At 39.0% G+C, this 26,343-nt stretch overlaps 1 protein-coding gene and 1 long non-coding RNA gene across 2 annotated transcripts in view; one reads left to right on the plus strand and one right to left on the minus strand.

The window, feature by feature from the left end:
- Positions 1–13,286, plus strand: part of LOC105463705 (uncharacterized) — a 29,412-nt gene extending 16,126 nt beyond the window's left edge. The window contains exon 3 of the long non-coding RNA XR_011618411.1: positions 12,900–13,286. This is a non-coding gene — a long non-coding RNA (uncharacterized lncRNA). The remainder of the gene's footprint in view (positions 1–12,899) is intronic.
- LOC105463712 (RP2 activator of ARL3 GTPase) overlaps positions 1–26,343 on the minus strand; it is a 44,217-nt gene that overhangs the window by 3,848 nt on the left and 14,026 nt on the right. The window contains exons 2-4 of the mRNA XM_011710938.3: positions 23,753–24,418; positions 17,746–17,860; positions 537–622 (exon numbers count right to left, since the gene is read on the minus strand). Of these exons, the coding sequence (XP_011709240.1) occupies positions 537–622; positions 17,746–17,860; positions 23,753–24,418 (867 nt within the window). The remainder of the gene's footprint in view (positions 1–536; positions 623–17,745; positions 17,861–23,752; positions 24,419–26,343) is intronic.

Genomic DNA, 26,343 nt, shown 5'->3' on the forward strand with positions numbered 1-26,343 from the left:
ATTTATTTATGTCTGAAATTCTTAGATACAGCAACTTCATCAATATATTTAGAAAATGCCTACATGTGATGATTTCTATATATACCTGAAGTTCAATTTTTGGTGAAGCATTACTGAATCAAGTAAAAATGAACCCTGGGCAACAGGATCATCCATCTAAAGACTATAATCTTAGAAATAAAATATTTTCAACGAATCAGTATTTTTAAAAACGCGAAGACTTGAAAAGACATTTGATGAGACTTTTTACTTTAGAAACTTATATACTATAGAAAGTTTTTAATAAATAGATTCTTATTTTTAAATTATTTTAAACAATTAAAGTTTTAGTTTGGCAAGAAAAAAAATCACAGCTTAGTTCCCAATTATTTATGAAAGGTTCTAAAAATCATGATCTGTTTTTAAAAAAACACACACACACAAAACAAAAATTCCAAGCAACATTAGGGACAAAAGTATTAAAGTATTATTTGACTGTAAGGAACAGGAGATGAAATGAAAGGTTAGATTGAAATACAGTCAATAAAATCTTGTACCTTGGTCCCATTGAATATCTCGTTTACAATAAGTTGACATCCTTCTACAGCACCATCTCCATTAAACTCCAAGGCAATAACAGGACCTATAAGCAAACCCAAGAAACATTTTCTTAACACAAATACAAATATATTCTAAATTTAATCTTTTTATCCTTCCCTGAAGAATCTCCAGCATCTTCTTTGAGGGTGAAAGGGAAGGAAGATGAAAGCAGACAGATGGGACATATCACCTCAGCTGCTTCTTCCTACGCTAATCATAAAACAAATTAACACAGTCTCATAACAAGTAGCTTCAGTACTATTATAGGACTAGTGTCACATTTTTAAAGTGTTGTAAATAGTCTGGCTTTTCTGGTTCTCATTCTTCTATAAAAACCACAGAAATTCTACTCATTTAGGAGTATAAAAATAGTTGATAAAATAGCAAATAAGATCAAAAGCAATCCAAGTCAACATAAGTAGGTTTTGCCAGGCAGCCAGCCTTGCTTCCAACTCTCCTACTTACCAGCCAAGTTCTAGGCCACCAATAATGAAGCTAAACCAAATAAGAATTGAGGTCAGGCACCAAAAAGTAATGACTATCTGAAAGTATTTTCCTTGAGTGTGTGTCTTCAAAGCTACATTCTAGAAACATAGACAAAGTTTTTATTTTTTAATCCTTTTAATATAATATTTGTGCCTCCTTTCTCATACATTAATTTGAAAACATTAAAAACCTCCTACAGTGATGGAAAAGTCTTGATCTCCAGGAAATTACAAATGTATTGAAAGAAGACATAAACCCATTAAGCAAATACAAACCAACATAGAACAAAGTACTAAGTAATGAAATACTAGAGTGAATGAATATGAAACATTAAATTGAATGTAACTGTGTGCTGCAGTACAAGGTACAAGAATGAGAAAGAAAAGATTACACTACATTGGGCATCAAGATAACTGAAGGCTTGTAATTTTTTTTTTTCCTTGAAGGCTTGTGATATAATACAGGCAACAAATACACATAAGGCAGGATATAGTGGTCCCTAGGTATCTGCATAGGATTGGTTCCATTGGTTGCTCAAATCCCTTATATATTAATAAAATGGTATAGTATTTGCATATAATTTATGCACATCCTCCTGTATACTTCTTTACAAATTTATTAAAAATTTTTTTAGAGAGAGAGTCTCACGGCTGGGCATGGTGGTTCATGCCTGTAATCCTAGCATTTTGGGAAGCCAAGGCAGGAGTATCACAAGCCCTGGAGTTCAAGACCAGCCTAGGCAACAAAGCAAGACCCCATCTCTACAAAAAATAAAAAAATTAGCTGGGTGCAGGGTTGCAGGCCTGTAGTCCCAGCTACTCGAGAGACTGAGATGGAAAGATCACTTGAGCCCAGGAGTTTGAGGTTACAGCAAGCCATGATCACACCACTGCACTCTAGTCTAGCCTGGACAACAGAGTGAGACCATGTCTCCAAAAAAAAAAAAAAAAAAAAAAAAAAAGATATGGGGTCTCACTATGTTGCTCAGTCTGGTCTCAAACTCCTGGCCTCAAGCAATCCTCTTGCCTTCACCCCTGGCCAGGAGTTCAAGAACATATTGTAATAAAACATCTAACCTTGCAAAAGAAAAGCTTAAAATCTTAATTTTTAATTTAGAAATATCAATGTAAACTCATGATCTTTTCCTTTTTAAAAATACATAGTTTCCAGCTATGTCCACTGAAAAAGCTTAAAAGAAATGACAACCCCGTAATACACAGCACCTAACATGTATTTCTAAATATCATTCCCCACTAAAAATAACTAATCTTAGAAAAATAGATGATTCCATGTCTGGGGCAAGAAATGGATTAAGATCAATGTGGAATATTTTCTTCAGCCAAAAAGTAATGAAGCTATCAAAGGCCAGTGGGGTTATATCAAAAGGAGACAGAAGCCAGCCTGAAGGAGCTCCCAATGGCCAAAGATGAGACATAGTGAGACAGAAGGAATAACGACTCTAATTTATTAAAATGTATTAATATATAAAAAGTCATGAGTTCATAATGATACTTAGAGAGATCCTCCTTACTACCAGATGTTTTTAAGGAAAATAAAAAAAGAAGAGAGAAACAAAATTCACTGTATACCAATGGCAGTTGCTAGGGCACCAATGCACTACTCTGAAAATTGATGCTTATTTTTCTCTTTATTTATTCTGCTTTTCTGACATAAAGCATATTTCAAGTTAACCAAACAGCTCTGATATACAAGGAGTTGTTAACATCTGTTAATAAATGCAGAGGTAGTGACAAGATTAGAAAGTAAGTTTGCCAAAAAAAAAAGAAAAGAAAATACAGAAAACAGTCATTTTGCAACACCTATTAAAATAATTGGTTCAGGCAACAATCATCAATGGTATTAGCATCCCACAGAGAAGACTGCAGGAAACTCTACAATAAAAAGATAACGTCGTCACTGTGTAAACCCAACCATTAAATCTTAGTATCCCTAAAAGTACAACAATCAAACATTATGTGCCTTCTCAATTAATGCAATAGGAAACGGTACCATCTATGTGTTCCTGGCAAAAAAAAAAAAAAAAAAAAAAAAAAAAAAATTAAAATTAAAAAATAGCTAAACCTGAATGTAAACAGGCTTTGATCTAACTTCTAGTCTACAAGAAATATGGAGGAACGAATTAAACAACCTCATGAATACTATAAGATAATTGACTAAGCTGCTTTCCCAAGACAAAGGCAAGAAATAAGTAGAGGGGGAACACCTGTTTTTGATTAAGAGTGATAGACGATTAAAAAAAAAAACAAATACAGTAAGTGGGTCTATTTTAGATCTGGATCACAACTGTAAAAACACAAAGAATTATTTTAGTAAGTAGGTAAATTTGCATATGGACTGAGTATTAGAGGATATTAAGGAATTACTGTTAATTCTGTTAGATGTGATAATGCACTGTAGTTAAAAAAACATTTTTAAGATAATGAAATATTTAGGGATGAAATGACAGCATGAATCAATTTGATTAAAATGTTTTAGCAAACAATGAGTTTTTTTTAAGTATGGCAAGAAGTTGATGAAACTGGGTGATGGGTACACATGGGGGTCACTGTACTCTCTACTTTTAGTACATTCGGAAATTTGCAAAAAGAGTTTAAAAAGTACTTTAAACCTAATAAATATTGAACTAAAAAGAAAAAGTTGATAATAAATGTAGGGTTTCCAGTTTTGCAAGGTAGAAAGTTGAATTAAGGTAGAATATGGTTTCATCACTACAAGGAAATACTGTGTGTGTGTGTATTTCAGTTAGACATTTATTATTAAAAGTTACAGTCTTTCTATAAAGAACATGTAATCTAGAATTTAGAAATAAAATCTTGGTAGAATTACTCAGGTATATAACTTGATTGATATTCTTTGACTAGAATATGATAAATTCCAATAAATGACCTAATAATTTTCCAACAAAAAAGTGGACAAATGCATTCGTTTTGATTAATGTGTGGATAATCTTAAATTTAAAAAGACTAAATGTTTGTTTTATATGCTTGACATAGATTTGCAACTCAGTAGTATATGGTGTTCCTGGAACACAACTGAAGACCTGGTATGTAGAGGAAATATGAGGGGTGGTGCTAGAAGACAGACATCTGTGGAATGATTCACATCCTCTCAAGTTAGGAGGATGGAGGCCTGCTTCATTAAGAAGCTCAGGGTCGGGTGGGGGTGGGGAAAAGAACAACATGGGGAACTGTCAGGGGAATCCCCTTATTTCTGTTTTGCATATGAAGAATCCTAGAGCAGCCAGGTGAGGCTCTCTAGTTTAATAAAAATCATGGGAAGAGTCTGAAGACTATTCATAAGTGTTAATAGGGATTTTTATCAGCTTATTTTGGTTGCAGTTTCCAATTTTTAAAAATGTTTAGGCAATCTTTTCCACCTTTCCAAATCCTAATTATTGTAGCTTCATTAGTGTTGAACCAATGCTTTCTCATGTCTCAATTCTTTGTTTATGCATTCTTTTCATATGTATTAAACGAACAAAAACCCTTAAAAAACTACAATGTTGACAACGCACTTACTAAGCACTACTAAATTTTTTAAAAATTACAATGTTGACAATGCACTTGTTAAACACTACTATTTGTCCCTCTATCTAATGATGATGCCAATTACTGTGATTATTTCTAACTGAACTATGAGGTCAACAAGGATTACTGGTCATGGTTTTAGTGTTTTAATATGAACATCTTATTCAGATAGTTCGTGGTAGCTTTAGATCTAAATATTTCAGCTGTCATGAAAAATTGTGAGACTCTGAAGCAGACAAAAAGGATTTCTGGATGTCTTATCTAGTGAACCCTTCTGAGTTACCTAACATGACCTTGGAACAAGCCACTATGTCTCAATTAGATTACTGCACCAGCCTCCTAGCTGGTCTCTTTGCTTCCCCATTAAAGCAACCAGTGACAGGATTTACATTTTAAAAGGACCATGACATTCCTCTGCTCTAAAACTGCCTATAAAGTATGATCTATATTTTTATTTTTAATTGCTCTAAAAATAAGTGACAGTTCAGGCCAGGCACAGTGGCTCACCCCTGTATTCCTAGCACTTTGAGAGGCTGAGGCAGGCAGATCGCTTTAGCCCAGGAGTTCAAGACCAGCCTAGGCAACATGGCAAAGCCCCATCTCTACAAAAAAATACAAAAATTAGCCAGGCGTAGTAGCGCATGTCTGTAGTCCCAGCTACTTGGGAGACTGAGGTAGGAGAATCATGTTAGCTCTGGAGGTTGAGGCTGCAGTGAGCCGAGATCAAGCCACTGCACTCCAGCCTGGGCATCAAAGTGAGATCCTGTCTCAAAAACAAACAAACACACACACAAACAAAAAAACAGTTCAAAGCAATAACATTAACAATGTATTAGGTGTTTATAGCATATACAACAGTAATATATTACAATAATGACACAGGGATGAGAAAGAAGAATTAAGAATATAATGTTATCAGGTCCTTAGATGACAGGTGAAGTTGTGTAATATTAGAAGGTAGACTCAAATTATTTAAAAATATTTGCTGTAAAACCCAACATAACCATTAAGTAAGTTTTTGAAGAAGAGGTATAAATATAAGTCAATAAAGGAAATTAAGTGGAATTATAAAATTGCTAAAAAGAAAAAAAGGTAATAAGAAAAAAAGAACAAATGGAGTAGAAATCAGCTAGCAAGATGAGAGATTTTGGTCCAACTGTATCAATAATCCCTTTCAATGTGAATGGTCTAAATATGGCAGTTAAAAGAGACTGACAGACTGGATTAAAAAGCAAAAACCAACTACATGCTGTCTACAAAAACTCATTTTAAATATACAGCCTTGATAAGCTAAAAGAAAAGAGATAAATCTTTACAATGAAACACTAACCAAATGAAAGCTAGAGTAGCTATATTAATTTGAGATGAAGTAGATTTCAGAACAAGGAAAACTATTAGAGATAAAGGAAGACATCAGAGTCGGACATGGTGACTTGTGTCTGTAATTCCAGCTACTCAGGAGGCCTAGGTGGGAGGATTACTTGGGCCCTAGGAGTTTGAGGCTGCAGTGAGCTATGACTGCACCACTGTACCCCAGACTGGGTGACAGAGCAAGAACCCCTCTCTTAAAAAAAAAATGAGGGACATCACATAATAATGAAAGATTCTCCAAGAAGATATAACAATCCTAAATGTGTATGCACATAATAACAGAGCTTCAAAATACATGAGACAAAACCTGACAGGATCTGAAAAGAGAACAGACAAATCCACAATTACAGTTGGAGACTTCAACACTCCTCTCTCATTGATTTATGGAACAAGTAGGCAGAAAATCAGCAAGGATACAAATAACCTGAATAGCACTATCAACCAACTTGACCTAGTGGACATTTATAGAAAATTCAACCAAGCAACAGCAGATTACACATTCTTCTCAGATGCACATAGACTATTCACCAAGATAAGCCATATTGTGCCATAAAACACATTTTAATAAACAGAAATCATACAAATGCACATTCTTGGACCATAACAGGATTTAGAAATCAATAATAGAAATATACCTGGACAGTCCCCAAATGTTTGGAAATTAAACAATTATACTTCTAAATAATCTGTGGATCACTAAAAAAATATTTTTAACTAAATCAGGGGTCAACATACTTTTTCTGTAAAGGGCCAGACAGGAAATATTTCAGGCTTTGTGTATCATAACATAATAGATAAAAGGATGAGTGGCCAGGTGCAGTGGCTTATGCCTGTAATCCCAGCACTTCGGGAGGCTGAGCGGGCAGATCACCTGATGTCAGGAGTTTGAGACTAGCCTGGCCAACGTGGTGAAACCCCATCTCTACTGAAAATACAAAACTTAGCCGGGCGTTGTGGCAGGCACCTGTAATCCCAGCTACTCGGGAGACTGAGGCAGGAGAATCGCTTGAACCCGGGAGGCGGAGGTTGCAGTATGCCACTGCACTCCAGCCTGGGTGACAAGAGCAAAACTCCATCTCAAAAAAAAAGAAAAAAAAGAAAAAAAAAGAATGAGCGTGGCTGTGCTCCAATAAGACTTCATTTATTAAAGCGCGCAGTGGGCCATATTTTGCCAAACTCTGAATTAAATAAAAATGAAAATACAACATATCAAAATTTGTGAGATGCACCTAAAGCAGTGCTTAAAGGAAAAATTGTAACATTGAATAACAAATATAGTCAATCCTCATTATATGCAGATCCCTTCATTTCAAATTTACCTACTTGCTAAAATTCATTTGTAACTCCCCAAATCAATGCTTGCAGTGCTTTCATGGTTATTTGTGGACATGCACAGTGGCAAAAAATTTGCATTGCCTGACGTGCGTGCTCCCAGCTGAGGCTGAACAAGGTGACACTCCGCCTTTTTGTTTCAGCTATTGTACTATAAGAAAGTGTCCTTTGTGAAGTCTAGGTAGTGCCATATTTTTCACATTTTTGTGCTTTTTGTTGGTGATTTTGCCTGTTTAAAATATCCCCTAGGTCAGGCACAGTGGCTCATGCCTGTAATCCCAGCACTTTGGGAGGTTGAGAAGGGAGGATTGCTTGAGGCCAGGAGTTCGAGATCAGCCTGGGTAACACGGCAAGACCCCAACTCTACAATATTGTTTAAAGAAAAATAGCTGGGGGCTGGGTGTGGTGGCACATGCCTGTAATCCCAACACTTTGGGAGTCTGAGTTGGGTGGATCACCAGAGCCCAGGAGTTCAAGACCAGTCTGGGCAACAAAGCAAGACCTTGTCTCCTTTATGTTAAAAAAAAAAAAAATAGCTGGGCATGGTAGAGTGCACCTGTAGTCCTAGCTCCTTGGGAGTCTGAGGTGGGAGGATCACCTGAGCCCATGAGTTTGAGGTTACAGTGAGCTATGGTCACACCACTGCACTCTAGCCTGGGTGACAGAGCAAGACCCTGTCTCCAATAAAATAAAACAGCCCCCAAACGCAGTGCTGAAGTGCTATCTAATGGCTCCTAAACTGAGGAAGGCTGTGCTGTGCCTCGGGAGACAATGTGTTAGATAAGCTTTTCTCCAGCATGAGTTCTAGTGCTGTTGGCTGTGAGTTCAATGTTAATGAATCAACAGTATATACTAAATAATGTATCTTTAAACAGAAACACACATTAAACAAAGTTATGTCCTGGGCCAGGCACGGTGGCTCACACCTATAATCCCAGCACTCTGGGAGGCCGAGGCGGGCGGATCACCTGAGGTCAGGAGTTCGAGACCAGCCTGACCAACATGGAGAAACCCCGTCTCTACTAAAAATACAAAATTAGCCGGGCAAGGTGGTGCATGCCTGTAATCTCAGCTACTCGGGAGGCTGAGGCAGGAGAATCACCTGAACCCAGGAGGCCGGGGTTGCGGTGAGCCGAGATCATGCCATTGCACTCCAGCCTGGGCAATAAGAGCAAAACTCTGCCTTAAAAAAAAAAAAAAAAAGTATGTATGAAAATCTACAACTGACGGCTGGGCGTGGTGGCTCACGCCTGTAATTCTAGCACTTTGAGGGGCTGAGGCGGGCGGATCACCTGAGGTCAGGAGTTTGAGAACAGCCTGACCAACATCAGGAAACCCTGTCTCCACTAAAAATACAAAATTAGCTGGGCATGGTGGTGCATGCCTGTAATCCCAGTTACTCGGGAGGCTGAGGCAGGAGAATCACTGCCTCAGCCTCCCAAAGTGCTGGGACTACAGGAGGGAGGGAGGGAGGGAGGGGGGGGGAGAGAGAGAGAGAGAGAGAGAGAGAGAGAGAGAGAGAGAACTTACAACTGACATAAATCCTTTTAAAATTTTAATTTAATTTTTTTTAAGAGAGGGGGGTCTCATTTTGTACAGGCTGGTCTTGAACTCTTGGCTTCAAGCAATCTTCCTGCCTTGGCATCCCAAATTGCTGGGATAACAGGCATGAGCAACTGTGCCTAGACCTGCAATCATTTTTGTTGTTGTTGTTGTTGTTGTTGTTGTTGTTGTTTTGAGACAGGATCTCCTTAGGTCACTCCCCACCAGGCTGGAGTGCAGTGGTGTGATCTCAGCTAACTGCAACCTCTGCCTCCCAGGCTCAAGTGATCCTCCCACCTCAGTCTCCCAAGTAGCTGGGACCACAGGCACACACCATCATACACCCAGCTAATTTTTGTATTTTTTTGTAGAGATGAGGCTTTGCCTTGTTGCCCACACTGGTCTCGAATTCCTGGGCTCAAGTGATCCACCTGCCTCGGCCTCCCAAAGTGCTGGGACTACAGGCATGAGCCACTGCACCCAGCCACTGACATCATTCTTTTTTTTTTTTTTGAGATGGAGTATTGCCCTGTCTCCTAGGCTGGAGTGCAGTGGCACGATCTTGGCTCACTGCAACCTCCACCTCCTGGGCTCAAGTGATTCTCCTGCCTCAGCCTCCCGAGTAGCTGGGATTACAGGCAAGTGCCACCACGCCCAGCTAATTTTTTGTATTTTTAGTAGAGATGGGGTTTCACCATGTTGGCCAGGCTGGTCTCAAACTCCTGGCCTCAAGTGATCCACCCACCTCGGCCTCCCAAAGTGCTGGGATTACAGGCATGAGCCACCGCGCCCAGCCTCCTTACATCATTCCTAATGGTGAGACTGAACACTTACAGAATAGTGATGGAGGGCATCTCTGCCTCGCTCCTGAGATCAGCCTCCAGAGTAGCTGGGGCAACGGGCGCGTGACACCATGCTTGGCTCATTTTTTTTTTCCTTTTTGTAGAGACAAAGTCTCATTATGTTGCCTAGGCTGGTTTTGAACTCCTGGGCTCAAGCAATCCTCCTGCCTCGGCCTCCCAAAGTGTTGGGATTACAGGCATGAGCCACCACGCCTGGCCTATCTTGACAACTTTCCTGTGAATCTAAAATTATTCCAAAATTAAAAGTTGATTTAAAAAACACAATGAGATACCATGACACACCTATTAGAAAACTGACAATACTAAATGCTAGCACATTACCCAAGTGATTTTAAAAGTTATGTACACTCAAAAACCTATACACAATGCAGGTTCCTCAAAAAACTAAAAATAGAACTACAACATGATCCAGCAATTCCACAACTAGGTACAGATCCAAAAGAAAGGAAATTAATATGTCAAAGAGATATTTGCACTCATGATCACTGCAGCACTATTCACAACTGTCAAAATATGAAACTGGCCCATCAACAGATAAATAAAGAAAATGTGTTACATTTATACAATGGAATATTATTAAGTCATAAAAAGAATGAAATCCTGTCATTTGCAACAACATGGGTGGAACTAGGGACCATTAGGTTAAGTGAAATAAGCCAAGCACAGAAAGACAAATATCACATGCTCTCACTCATATGTGGGGGCTAAAAAAGTGGATCACGTGAAGATAGAGAGTAGATCGGTGGTTATCAGAGGCTGGAAAAGGGGACGGTGGGGTGAGAGGGAATGTGGAGAAAAAAAGAGAATGTAAATGTATTTATTACCACTGAACTGTATACTTATAAATGGCAAAGATGGTAAATTATGTATGTATATTTTACCTCAATAAAAAAAACTTACACACAAATGTTTATAGTGGCTTTATTCATAATTGGCAAAAACTGGAAACAAGCAGGATGTCCAATAATTGAATGGAAAAACAAACTGGTACATCAATACAAGGAATACTATTCAGCAATAAAAAGGAACAAGTTAGCTGGGAGCGGTGGCTCATGCCCGTAATCCCAACACTTTGGGAGGCTGAGGCGGGTGGATCGCCTGAGGTCAGGACTTCGAGACCAGCCTGGCCAGCATGGTGAAACCCCATCTCTACTAAAAATACAAAAATTAGTTGGGTGTGGTGGCAGGCACCTGTAATCCCAGCTACTTGGGAAGCTGAGGCAGGAGACTCGCTTGAACCCAGGAGGCGGAGGTTGCAGTGAGCCAAGATCGTACCATTGTACTCCAGCCTGGGCAACAGAGCGAGACACTTTGTCAGAAAAAAGAAAAAAAAAAAAGGAACAAGTTATCGAGTCACCTAGCAAGAAGGCTGAATCACAAATGCATTTTAATAAATGAAGCCAGACTCAAAAGGCTACATATTGTATGATTCCATTTATGGGACACTCTGGAAAAGACAAAATCATAAGGATAGGAGACAAATCAGTTGCCAGGAGTTGTGGTTGACTGACTAAAGGGGCCACACAAGGGAAATTTTTAGGGAGAACTGTTTTCTATGGTACTGGGGTGATAAACGGGGTGGTGGACTTAATGCACTCATCAAAACTCATGCCAAATGAATGTTACTGTATGCAAATTTTAAAAAATTAACCAAGATGTCATGGTATCCAAGGATGGAATGCAGCTTGTGACAAATGAATCTAACAGTATTATAAATGTGTGCCAATACTTCAATGAAGGGGATAAGGGAAAAAGGAGCTGACCTCAGGACTTTGGAAAACTGTTTTGAGTGGCTACTGTAAGGCTAAAGACAAGACTATACAATACCAACTGCACTCTAGTTGGTAAATAAGTTTCTCACAGGGGTATGGGTTAGTAATTCTAAAACTATATTATATTTATACTAGGGTTAAACAAATAAGTGAATAAAATGTACATAATGAAAGCCAGGTTTCTCACTTTCAGAGTAAGAAGTCGCAAAAAAGCAAGGGAAGGGATGCTAGAATGAACCCTGTGGTGCCGGATTAGGGTCAGAGGTATTTTAATAGATAGATAGATACAGGATTATAGATGTGTGTGTATATACAGGTTAATAGTCATACATGTACTTTTTACCTTTGTCTGTTGAAAAGGCCTAGAACCAGTGGTATTCCATTAGCAAAGGACACACCTAGCACCCAGATCTTGGCTTCTAACTATCATTCTAGAATAAAAGAAACCAGGGTTCCTTAGAGAAATGGTTGATACTAGTTCTGGAGCAAGGAAAAATACAGGATGAGCCTGGAGCATCTTGTAGGGCCAGAAAGTAAGGAAGTGTTCAAAATTCAAAAGGATGGGGCATGTCAAAGGGACAAAAAAGCCAACCTAAAAGAGCTCCAGATGGTTAAAACCAGAACAATTTGATAGTATTGGATTATAACTTAAAGAATAAAATACACACCCATGAGAAATAAATGACTGAATAAATGGGAAGAAGGGACAAATTTTTCTTTTTTTTTTCTTTTTCTTTTTCTTTTTTTTTGAGACAGAGTCTCACTCTGTCACCCAGGCTGGAGTGCAGTGGCATGATCTCAGCTCGCTGCAACCTCCACCTCCCAGGTTCAAACGATTCTCCTGCCTCAGCCTCCCGAGTAGCTGGGACTATGGGTGTGTGCCACCATGTCCAGCTAATTTATCTATTTTTAGTAGAGATGGGATTTCACTATGTTGGCCAGGATGGTCTTGACCTCTTGACCTCGTGATCCTCCTGCCTCGGCCTCCCAAAGTGCTGGGATTATAGGCGTGAGCCACCACGCCCAGTCAGGACAAATCTTTCTTACAGAATTCCAAATAATGTATGTGGATATTCCTGTCTCCCGATGTTAGAGCTTAATTCTCCTCTCCTTGATTGTGTGTTGATCTTAGTGACTCATTTTCAAGTGGAAAGGGAAACATGGAAACTTTACAGCAGAGAAATCTGGCAGATACCACCTCATATTGACATCATGTGCCCTGTGATGTCATGAATGAGAAGGGCACTTCCTCTTCCTAAAAACCTATAACCCTAGTCTAACCAGAGGAAAATGTCAGATAAACATAAATTGAGGAACATTCTACAAAATAATTGACCGCTACTATTCAAAAGTTTCAAGATTATGAGAAACAAGGAAAAACTGAAGAAATGTCACATCTGTCACAGGAAATTAAGGAGACATGGCAACAAAAAGCAATGTGGGATCTTGGACTGAATTCTGGAACTGAAAAAGGACGTAAGTTGAAAAACTGGTAAAATTTGAATAAAGTCTGTAGTTTAAGTTAGCATTTTACCAATGTAAATTTCTTAGCTTTGACAAATGTACTATGGTTATGTTAACATTTAGGGAAGCTGGGTAAGGGATATACAGAAACTTTCTGTACTATCTTTGCAATTTTTCTGTAAACCTAAAATCATTCCAATATAAAAAGTTTATTTCAAAAAAGTCCACAAATGTCCAGTAGCATCTCATCTCACTCAGACTACTATAGAAGCCAAAGTCTCTACAGTGGCCTACAAGGCCCTACATTATCTGACTCTCTCTCTACTACTTCTCGGACCTCATCTACTATGTTTGCTGAATAACTGAATGAATTATTCCCTAAAACAAAATAACCCAAGTCTGACTAATCTGGAGAACTATCAAAAAAGGAATATTCCAAGGGTACATCTCAAAGATTTCTGAATTAGGCTTTCTGGGGAGGGAGTAGAAAATTTGTTTATTGGCTGGTCTCGGTGGCTTATGCCTGTAATCTCAGCACTTTGGGAGGCTGAGGTGGATGAATTGCATGAGCCCAGGAGTTCGAGACTAGCCTGGGCAACATGGCAAAATGCTGTCTCTATAAAAAATGCAAAAATTAACTGGGTATGGTGGCGCACGACTGTAGTTCCAGCTACCTGGGAGGCTGAGGTGAATGGATTGCTTGAGCCCAGGAGTCGGAGGCAGGAGGATTGTTTGAGCCCCGGAGACAGAGGTTGCAGTGAGCCAAGACTGCATCACTGCACTCTAGCCTGGGCAACAGAGTGAGACCCTGTCAAAAAAAAGAGAGGAGAGGAGAGGGGAGGGGAGGGGAGGGGAGGGGAAATTTGTTTATGTATTATGTATTTGAGACAAGGTCTCACTCTGCTGCCCAAGCTGGAGTGCAGTGGAGCGATCATGGGTCACTGCAGCCTTAACCTCCGTGGGCTCAGGTGATCCTCCCACCTCAGCCTCCAAGTAGCTAGGACTACAGGTGCACACCATCACACGCAGCTAATTTTTGTAGAGACAGGGTTTTGCCATGTTGCCCAGGCTGGTCTTGAACTCCTAGGCTCAAGCGATCTGCCTGCCTCAGCCTCCCAAAGTGCTGGAATTACAGGTCTGAGCCACCGTGCCTGGCTGAAAATGTACATTTTTAAAAGCACCCTGGATGATTCTGAGAATTATCCAGATTTGGAGATCCTCATGATGGAAAACAATGAATTCTCTTATTAAGCAGTCAAATAGCTTTATTAAATATTAAAAATAAATGTGACTATTGCAACTAAAGAGGAAAATTGAGAGACTCTGAGGTGCAAATTATTTAAGATACATGGGAATTCTCAAAAAAATATATAATAAATAAGACCACCCTTAGTTCAGTACAGTGGTTCTCAACTGGGAGCAATTTTGCCTCCTTCCCACACCCCTGGGGACATCTGGCAACATCTGGAAACATTTTTGGTTACCACAACTGGGGTGGTGTTTTATTGGCATCTAATGGGTACAGGCCAGAGATGCTGCCAAACATCTTGTAAGGTATAGGACAGCCTCTCATAACAAAGAATTACCTGGCCTAAAATGTCTGTACTGCCACAGTTGAGAAACCCTGCCTTAGGATGACTGATGGCCGCTTTTAGATAAGGGCCCAGTCCATCCAACTCCTGCTAGAATATCACCACTGCCAGCCTACTCACTATTCCACAGGAATCAATGCATTGCTGAGCAGCTTAAAAGTTTTCCCCAACTTTTTATTTTGAAAATTTCTATACATTATAGAAGAGTTGAAAGAATAGCATAAATATGCATTTGCCCTTCACCTACACCCACCAAAAGTTAACATTTGTCCCCATTTGCTTTATTACAAAATAAACACCATCTATCTGCACATATATGCTTTGTTTTGCTGAGTCATTTGAAAGTAGCAGACATAAGAACACTTCAGCATGTATCTCCTGCATAACCACACCACCATTATCATAGCAAAGGATATTAACGATAATTCTATCTCATCTTCAAACTTCCCCACTTGTCCCAAATATGCCTTTTACAGCTCACTCCAACCCAATCTAAGATCCAATCAAGGTTCACTCATTGCATTTAGTTATGTCTCTTTAGTTTCTTAATCCAGAATAATTCCCCCATCTTTTTTGTTTTCCATTATACTGTCTGAAGAGACCTAGCCAGTTGTCTTGTAGAAGGTCTTCTATTTTGGATTTGTCTTATTTCCTTATGGTGTCATTTAACATATTTATTTTCTTCCTACAAACTAGAAGTCTTGGCTCAATTAGATTCAGGCTACTTTGGCAAGAACACTCTACATGTGATGTTGTGTATTTTTTTCACTGCATCACATCACAAATAACACACGTCAGGCTGTCCATCAAAGATGCTGTTTGATCACCGGGTTAACATGGTGATCACCAAATCTCTGCTGTAAAGGTTTCCCCCTTTGAATTAGGATGTATAAATATCCTCTTTTTTTGAGACAGAGTCTTGCTCTTTCACACAGGCTGGAGTGCAGTGGCGCAATCTTGGCTCATTGCAACCTCTGCCTCCCAGGTTTAAGCAATTATCTGCCTCAGCCTCCCGAGTAGCTGGGATTACAGGCACCTGCCATCACACCGGGCTAATTTTCATATTTTTAGTAGAGACGGGGTTTCACCATGTTGGCCAGGCTGGTCTCAAACTCCTGACCTCGTGATCCACCCGCCTTGGCCTCCCAAAGTGTTGGGATTACAGGCATAAGCCACCACACCCAGCCAAATATCCTACTTCTTAGCAACTTTTACCCCAATAGTTTTAGCACCCACTGATAATCTTTGTCTGAAATAATTATTACATTGGGGTTGGAAATGGTGATTTCCAAAGTCCATCATTCCTTCTGCATCTTTTAGCTCACAATATTCTGTAAACAGCAGATGAACATTCTTTTCTTCTCTCCCCTTTTTGTTTAACAATATGGATGCATAGATTTATGTTGCTAAATCATTACCTTCATTCTTCTTCTCTTTTTTGGGGACAAGGTCTTGCTCTGTTGCCCAGGCTGCAGTGCAGTGGCGTGAGCATAACTCACTGCAGCCTCAAGCTCCTGGGCTCCAGCGACCTCCCACCTCAGCTCCTGAGTAGCTGGGACTACAGGTGTGCATCATCCCTAGCTAATTTTTGTATTTTTTGTAGAGACAGGGTCTTGCTACGTTGCCCAGGTGGGTTTCAAACTCCTGGCTTTAAGCAATCCTTCCACCTCACCCTCCCAAAATGCTGGGATTACAGGGGTTAAGCACTACATCTAGTCCCAGTATTCTTTTTAATTGTTAAATTGTCCCGAATTTGGCCCATGGAAACTCCTTCAAGCTGGCTCCTAAGATCTTTTGATATGAACTCATCAGTCTTTGAATACCTCCTATAGGCATCTCTGGTTTTTAAGACTTGTTTGTATGATATTTATTTGCTGAAATTCCTGCAACATCTGCTTACTGTTTTTAGTTCTACTTTTTGCAGCAATAGAACATTTTACTTCTTCCATGTGGAATTTTCTGTTACTTAAATGCAGATACTATATTTGGGTTGGAACAATTCTGTAATACTACTTCACTAACATCACACAAGTACATAAATCATTAATTTAGCCCTACCGATAGGCTCACTTTATTCCTAACTCTCACACTTTAGTATGTCCAATACACTTATTACCTGATTCAATTTCCAAAAGCTGCTAAGAGGTTAAAGGTTCACTTTCAAGCTTCCAAATGTTCCCACATCAAAATGGTTGCATTAAAGGGGCCAGGTCAGAATTTCCTACATATATTCTGGGGTAGAGTCATGCAGGGGTCACAGCAAGTCCTTGCTACCACTACAGTAACCACAAAAGTATTATCAAATACTGCATTAATACTTACCAGCTGAGTTACACCCAGCATTACTTATTATCCTAACAATCCTCTAACATTTGCATACAGATTTTTGCAGTTTATTATAATGTTTTTATACATAAAGAGCACATAAAATGCAGATGGGCCCTCTCTCTAGGGTATACCCAATCAACACTGCATATTACTATACATATTTGCTCAGGCCAGTCAAGGAAAGCCTGATGAGCCTTGAGCAAACAATGTACCCACTCTGAACACGTAAAGAGTACTCTGTCCTCTAGAATCAATACACCTTCAAATACAGGTAGGCAGACAGTAACCCTTCAGGTGGGCACACATACTCAAGTTCCTCTCTTTGAAGACCTATATCCAGTATCTGAAATTTATTGGTGGCATTTACCCATTAGGGAAAACAATTCTAATTATACACAGGAAGTTAATCAATCATATTAAATACATAAAATAGTATACCACTTTATATTTCTTATTTCTTTTCTGGTATGATTAAAGCACACTGAAGATAGAAAGAATCTTTATCAAGTGCTTTGCAACTCTGAGCAGGGAGTATGAAATATTTACTCACACTATAAAGGTACAACAATAATACAATAATTAAAATAATAAGATACATAATAAAATGTGACTTTCAGTACTAAGAACAGAGGATGGGGAAAAAAAAGGATAGGGAAAAAAAGGGAAAAAAATTAGTTAACTAATTTCTAGTTAGTTATCTAGGGCTCCTTGAGTGATATGAAATTTTGACATTTCTGAACAATAACAGAAAAAAAAAGAACAAATGAGAAAGAGAAGGCAATGTAAAAGAAATGTTAAAGGCAAAAGTAAATCAAATTGGTATGTAAAGAAAATATCCACAAAAGTATACCAATCATCCAGAAGGTACCTTTGTTCAGAAGAGGAAGGAAGTCAGGTGCTTTTTCCCGAAAAACCCTTTGAGCATCCTCAGCTTTCATGGACACTTCCTTTGTCTGAACTAGGAAAAAGCCTTTACCAACCATCTGTGAAAATAAAATTTAATTGAGATTTTAAAATGAACTTCTGAGACTAAAACAATGATTTCCTATTCTAGTATTTCTCTGTATAAAATGCAACAACAGCACACTGATTTTTGTTTTAATTATAAGTCTAATTCAGGGTGTTTGCTATAATAAGTTCTCACTATATATATGAGATTCTTTCTTACAGATGGGTGGTTCTGGTTTAGTACTGCAGTTAAGAGTAAGGGTCAAATAAATGTGAATTATCTCTCAAGTTTAAAACATGATTAAAATTTTTCTACGACCAGATGGAAGTTTTAGTTTGGTGATACTGCGAATGTCCAATAAGAAGAGAATGGTTAAGTAAACTATGGTACAGTCATATGACGAAATGCCATAGTTCATTACATTTATCATAGTTCATTAAATACAACAAAGATGTTATAATAAAATGAGGAAAAGCTTATGTAATAATGTTAATTTTACTTTTATTTATTTTTCTTTTCTTTTCTTTTTTTTTTTTTTTGAGACAGGGTGTCACTCTGTTGCCCAGGCTGGAATGTAGTGGTGCAATCATAGCTCACTGCAGCCTCAAACTCCTGGGCTCAAACGATTCTCCCACCTTGGCCTCCCAAGCAGCTAGGACTACAGGCCTGTGCCACCATGCCCGGCTAATTTTTAAAATTTTTTTGTAGAGACAGGTTCTGGCCATGTTGCCAGGCTGATCCTGAACTCCTGGGCTCAAGCCATCCTCCTGCCTCAGCCACCCAAGATGCTGGAATTATAAGCATGAGCCACTGCACCTGGCCAATAATGTTAATTTTAAAAGGCATGATACAAATTTATATAGTATAGCACAATAATGGTAGATCACACTTATGGAGCACTTACTATGTGGCAGGCAGTTTTATGTACTTTACATATATATATTTAACCCTCTCATGAAGTAGGTATCATTACCCTCATTGTACAGATGTGAAAACTAAGGCGCACAGTGATTAAGGAACTTGCCCAAGGACATTTAACAATTAAGTGACAGAGCTGTGATTCAAACCTAGTTAATCCGATTACAGACTAAATAAATTTAAAAATTATTCCTAAAAAGATTATTCAAGGTATGGCACAATTATGTATTGATTTTAAACTTATTTTACTCTTTCTTATTTCTATAATTCTCCACAATGAGGACATATTAATTTTTAAAGTAATTATGAAAGTAGTTTTTAAAAATGCAAAGTCAGCCCAGCATCATGGCTCACACCTGCATTCCGAGCACTCTGAGAGGCCAAGTTGGGAGGATTGCTTGAGACTAGGAGTTTGAGACCAGCCTGGGAAACACAGCAAGACCCCATCTTTATAAAAAATTTTTAAAAATTAGCCAGGTGTGGTGGTGTGTGCCGGTAGTCCTAGCTACTCAGGAGGCTGAGGTGGGAGGATCCCTTAAGCCCAGGAGTTAGAGGCTACACTGAGCTATGATCTCACCACTGCACTCCAGCCTGGACAACAGAGCAAAACCTTGTCTCTAAAAAAAAAAAGTAGTTATTCCAACCACTTAATTTTTAGCAAAGCTTGTTAGGTTTTTAATAATTAAAAGTAACATATATTCTCAACACAGAACATTTGAAAAATAAAAAATAGAAATGAAGAAATATCAACCAGGGTGCTACAACTAAAAGATGCTACTGCCATACAGGCATACCCTCCCAGTTTTCTTTTTCTCCCATTACAGAAATAATATATGCTCATTGTTAAATCCACAGAACTACAAAAAAAAAAAAAAAACTCTTAATAAAACGACTGTTAACATTTAAGTATCTATAACTTTCCAGATTTACCTACTTAAAAGAATCAGTTACTTACATAATATTCTACAGATTTTCACTTACTTGATTGTGACATTTTCTACATAAAATCAGTTTTAATGGCTAATAGTATTTCATCCTATGGCTACATTATTCCATACCATTCCATCAAATTTTATCAAACTCAAATCCTATTTCAGAATCTTGAAATACCCTCATTCAATGCTGCCTCCAAAAAAAGAAACATACATTTAAAAATTGTAGAGAATTACATGGACATCACTGCCAGATGACTGTAAAATAAAAATATCAGAAACAATTCTACCTCTCTTATTTTCTAGAGTGCTTATCATATCTCATTTTATAAACACAAACTGATATGATTATGATGATTACTTCAAAATAATGTTACCTAAATAATAAACTATACTTTAATATTTCCCCACAGATATTTGGAGAGACTCCTTTTCATGAAAATTCTTCTACTTTTAAAGACTTAAAAATAGTGGTAACTACCCAACTTCAATTTCAGATGATGAAATACTCCCAAACAATTCAAACTATTTTATTATACTTTATCCTGTACATATCTGTGATGTAGGTAAGAAAAGTCGAGGAATGTGATTTTTATTGTTTGTTTGTTTTTGAGACAGAGTCTTGCTCTCTCGCCCAGGCTGGAGTGCAGTGATGTGATCTTGGCTTACTGCAACCTCTGCCTCGTGGGTTCAAGCAATTCCCTGCCACAGCCTCCCGAGTAGCTGGGATTACAAGTGTCCACCACCACGCCTGGATAATTTTTGTATTTTTAGTAGAGACGGGGTTTCGCCATCTTGGCCAGGCTGGTCTTGAACTCCTGATCTCATGATCCACCCGCCTCGGCCTCCCCAAGTGCTGGGATTACAGGCGAGAGCCACCACGCCTGGCTGGAATCTGATTTTTACGTGAGAAAACCAAAGTCTAGTAACTTCTCTTGGCTTCCTATGGAGTGTACTTTCTGCTTTACCCAGCCTTTTTAGACTTCCTACCCTCTCTCAAATTGTATACTTCCTATTGCAAAAAAAAAAAAAAAAAAAAAAAGTATTTAATGCATTAAAACAATGTGAAACAAAATTCTGTGATCCTCCTGGGGTTTAACAAATATAGAGTTAGCAATCATAGTTTCAGTCTAAGCTGTCCTAAGACACTTGTGTTATGACATGAGAAAGACTCAAGTTTTATTTTTTTCATCTCAAGATTCACTAGCTTCTATACATATTTCCCTGTGAACTCATTTCATTTTTTAAAAATGTAATCTCTCAATATAATATGTAAGTCTTTTGTCTTTCAGCATGTTTTGATACCCTCTTCACATGTACTTAGTATTTTATTTTTTGTTTGTTCTCTTCATTCCTTAATTCTGTACTTTCAGAATAAGATAGGATAACTATAGCCAAATAGTCCCTAGACTGGAAGGCCCTAGAGTCCACATGCTTTCAGTCACATTCCTGCTCCACCAGGCATTCAGCAACTTGCCTTTACCACTGAGGCAGCATAACAGCATCATGTTTAAGGGTTAAGGTGTGGCCTACACAGCTAGACTGCCTGGACTGGAATCATGGCTCTGCTGTTTACCAGCTGAATGATCTTTTGCAAGGTACTTACCCTCTTTTGGTCTATTTTTCATATCTGTAAAATGGGGAATAATAGCACTTATTTCATAGAGTTGTTTTGAGTATTGAGTTAATTCATTTAAATTCCTTTCCATAGTGCCTGGCATATAGTAAACACTATGTAAGTGTTAGTTATTATTATCGCTGTGGGATTATTGTTTATATTGTATTCCAGGGGATATCTAAAGAACATCATTCTTCCTGGTCATATTCTTTTCAAGGGCACACAACACTCCCATTTCACATACCAGATACCAAAGGTTAAAAGGTTAAGAACATTTGATGACTCATGAAGAAACACTGTTTTGATGGTTTTTCTCTTTAAGCATGCTAAATATTCTTTATGTCCACTCCTCATTACCTACGAAAAAGGAGTTTAACCTAAATAATTACATATTTTGAAAACTGTATGTAGTTTTTTTAAAAAAAATCACCATACAGCATAATGAAAGCATTTACCTCTCAGATGTTGGATTAACATGTGATCAGATAGCTCAAAAGCCAGAAGCACATTTTTCTATATCTTACCAGATTCATAGAATGTTTTTATCACATAGGCATAAGCAAAAAAGAAAATCTAGAAGTTTTAAAATTATACTTTGACTTCTGTTGGTTTAAAAACTATACCTCAGATATACTTTGTAGATTTCAGACATTTCTACATGGGTTTTCTACATTGTGGAATGTATAGCTATTGAGAGGTATTCATTTTTAATATTTTCCTAAAATCATTCCTTTTGATATGTTCCAACTTTAAAAAAAATCCACTCAAAAAGAGACTTGATGAGTTTTCCAGCCAAGCATGGTGTCTCTCACCTATAATCCCAGCACTTTGGGAGGCCGAGGTGAGTAGATTGCTTGAGGTCAGGAATTAGAGACCAGCCTAACCAACATGGCAAAACCCTGTCTCTACTAAAAATACAAAAATTAGCAGGCATGGTGGCGGGCATCTGTAATCCCAGCTACTTGGGAGGCTGAGGCAGGAGAATCGCTTAAACCCAGGAGGCAGAGGTTGCAGTGAGCTGATATGGCGCCACTATACTCCAGTCTGGGAGACAAAGTGAGACTCTGTCTTAAAAAAAAAAAAAGAGACTTGATGAGTTTTCCATTCACTTCTCCATTTCTGTCAGTTTGGTTTTTAAATTCAAACAGATTCCTCCTGAAGGTACCTGATTAATGCATAATCAATACATCCTACTGCTGTCTTCCCACTGGAGCACCCATCAACTAAGGAACTGCTGCTTCTGGAGCCCCTAACCTCTGTATCTCCAATTATTTTTCAAGCAGAAGCTGCAACCCCAAAAACCCTTCTCTACTCATGAGCTCACCAAGACCCACTGTTCATAAGCCTATGAGTTTTGCCAACCTAGCTTCCATCTCACTCTTCTGCATCAAGCTCCCTTCTATGGCAATAAAGGAAAATAAGGAACATAATGTGGAGGTTGCTGTCACAGTCACAACAGGGTCCAAAAGTTGTATTCCTAAATGTATTTTTGGCTGGGCGTGGTGGCTCATGCCTGTAATCCTAGCACTTTGGGAGGCTGAGGCAGGCAGATCACGAGGTCAAGAAATCGAGATCATCCTGGCCAACATGGTGAAACCCTGTCTCTACTAACAATACAAAAAAAATTAGCTGGGCGTGGTGGTGCACACCTGTAGTCCCAGCTACTTGGGAGGCTGAGGCAGGAGAACTGCTTGAACTCGGGAGGCAGAGGTTGCAGTGAGCCGAGATCGCACCACTGCACTCCAGCCTGGTGACAGAGCGAGACCCCGTCTCTCTCTCTCTCTCTCTCTCTCTCTCACACACACACACACACACACACACACACAAATTGCATTTTCTTACCCCCTAACCAATTAGAACTCCAAAGAAATTTCCCCACTAAATAATTATAAAATGTCATGCTTTACTAAGCAGTACTACTTTTGTGAGCTTCTCTGGAAATCATCTAGTATAATGAAAACTCTTTAAGGGCAGAGAATTTTGTCTATGTATCTTCATCTCCAGCATATACTGTAGTTCATCATTTCTGAGTTGCTATCAATTATAAGATGCATTCCAGATAAGCAAAACCATGGAAAACAAATAGACATCCTATCATCAGTGAAATATAACAGTAACTAGCACATAATAGGTGCTTAATGCTTACTGAATTGAATTTTTTTTTTTAAAGTTTCTTTGGGAAAGTATTTTGAGGCCCAAGCAGTCTACTTACAAACAAATGCTTAATGCTTACTGAATTGAATTATATATATATTTTTAAAGTTTCTTTGAGAAAGTATTTTGAGGCCCCAGCAATCTACTTACAGATGAATCTATTGGGGGAGGGGGTGGTGGCAAAGGATTATAACTTGAGGGTTGCCTGTATTTCCAATAGCCAATTTGAAAAGAATGGAAGTACTCCATAGTGGTCCATTTTTAAATCTAGGTGTATGACTATTTCTCTTCTCTTTGTCCTTACCTCATCAATTAGCTTCCTGGCATTTGCAATAGTATAATCACCAGCAAATAAAACCACTAAGCATGATTCATCGCTGCTCTTCTGTCTCTGACCCCGGGATATTGGAACAATGCTTCTATTGGCTTCTGTGGAAACACGAACAGCTTTGAGCTCTTCAGTAGTAGGTATAGGAACATAGTCCTGAACCACAGCATCTTCTGGAAGAAGGCTCCAGTTGAGTTCTCCTGACACAGGTGTAAAGTCATGAATGTTACTCCATGTATTGTTGAAGATACTTAGCCCTGCATCTTTGAACTGGAAAGCTAATTCAGGATAGTACCATTGAAAACAGCCAAATTTGATATTTGAGGAAGACTCAATGATGGGTTGAGTGGCACAACACAAAAAGACTTCCAGCTTTCTACAATCTCGCACACGAAATTGTTGGCAGGCTAATGTGCACTTGCAATCTCTGCAATTCCGGAAAAACACGCTGCCTTTCACGGGTCCCAGAAAAATTATGCAGTTAGTACAGTCATCAATGGTAATTGTAGCAGAGTGATCAAAAATATAGATGTTACAGTTCTCACAGTCTTGAATGAGAAACTGTTGTCCTGCTACTGTCCCAGGTAAGCGACCTACTGTTTCATCCTTCAGTCCACTGAACATGTAGTCTTTTGGATCAACCTGCAGGAACAAAACACAGACCTTGAGTATTATTAACATTATTCAACAAATATCAACTAAATGCCTATTGGCTGCCAGGCACAGTTCTTAGTGCTGAAATAGAAATTCTTAATCTCAATGACTTTGAAACACAATAAGGAAATGAACAGGACAAATTGTTTCTCTCAATAATAATATAAAACTTATGATCTTAGTCAATATACACACCTCCCAGAAGACAGATCCATTCTCTTTGCTATTAAATTGTGTTCTGGGCATGAAAGCTAAAGGGTAGCCTCTGTGACACTATGGTTTGAGTTTTCCCGTGACTTAACCCAAGTGACACCTACATCATCATTGCTACTGTCAATATTGTCAGTAGGCTTTTAGCCTATTTGGAATTTATATAAGTGAAAAATGTACTAAGCTTTGTAGAGTACCAGGGTCAAAAAAATATTTTTAAATGATTGTTTTAATAAAAGGGGCTATGAAAAATTCAACTCATATCCTATGTATCTAATGATCTTAACCACAACCTTGCTATTTCAGCTTTCTGATTCCTTTTCTTTTTTGATGCTTCATTTTTAAAACTTCTACTTCTCCAAAAAATTCTGAGGCTGGGTGCAGTGGCTCTTGCTTTTAATCCCAGCACTTTGGGAGGCCGAGGTGGGAGGATCAGATGAGACCAGGAGTTCGAGACCAGCCTGGCCAACATGGCGAAACCCCGTCTCTATTAAAAATAAAAAAATTACCCAGGCGTGGTGGCACACGTCTGTAATCCCAGCTACTCGGGAGGCTGAGGCAGAAGAATAGCTTGAGCCTTGGAGGTGGAGGCTGCAGTGAGCCGAGATCGCACCACTGCACTCCAGCCTGGGGGACAGAGTGAGACTTTCTCTCTCAAAAAAAAAAAAAAAATAATAATAATAATAAAATAAAATTCTGAAAATGGGAATGTACCCAGACTGAAATATATTTCTCTATCCTTTTTCAAATCAATGTATGGGTCTCAGTTTCTAAACCCCAACTGATTTCTGCAATATGCTATAGAAAACAGAAGAACCTGAAGGCACAAGAATCACAATATGTAAATGCAAGCAAATTTGATTCAAGCATTTATTAAGCTACAATGCAATTTTTCAAATTTGGCCATTTCTATCCTTAGATCTTCCAAACTATAGCTCAATCTTTTCTTTCTTTCTTTTTTTTTTTTTTGAGACGGAGTCTCGCTGTGTCTCCCAGGCTGGAGTGCAGTGGCCTGATCTCGGCTCACTGCAAGCTCCGCCTCCCGGGTTCACGCCATTCTCCCGCCTCAGCCTCCCAAGTAGCTGAGACTACAGGCGCCCGCCACCACGCCCGGCTAGTTTTTTGTATTTTTAGTAGAGACGGGGTTTCACCATGTTAGCCAGGATAGTCTCGATCTCCTGACCTCGTGATCCACCCGCCTCGGCCTCCCAAAGTGCTGGGATTACAGGCTTGAGCCACCGCACCCGGCCTCAATCTTTTCTTTCATTCTTTCTTTCCTTCCTTCCTTCATTTTTATTTTTATTTATTTATTTTATTTTTTTGAGACAGAGTCTCGCTCTGTCGCCCAGGCTGGAATGCAATGGCGCAATCTTGGCTCACCGCAAGCTCCACCTCCCGGGTTCACGCCATTCTCCAGCCTCAGCCTCCTGAGTAGCTGGGACCACAGGCGCCTGCCACCATGCCCGGCTAATTTTGTTTTTATATATATATTTTTCTGTCTGAGACGGAGTCTCACCCTGTTGCCCAGGCTGGAGTACAGTGGCGCGAACTCGGCTCTCTCCTGTCTCAGTCTCCCGAGTAGCTGGGACTACAGGCACCCGCCACCACGCCCGGCTCATTTTTTGTATTTTTTAGTAGCGACCGGGTTTCACCATGTTAGCCAGGATGCTCTCAATCTCCTGACCTCGAGATCCGCCCACCTC

The sequence above is a fragment of the Macaca nemestrina genome, chromosome X (assembly GCF_043159975.1).
Source record: "Macaca nemestrina isolate mMacNem1 chromosome X, mMacNem.hap1, whole genome shotgun sequence".
Classification (NCBI taxonomy): Eukaryota; Metazoa; Chordata; class Mammalia; order Primates; family Cercopithecidae; genus Macaca; species Macaca nemestrina.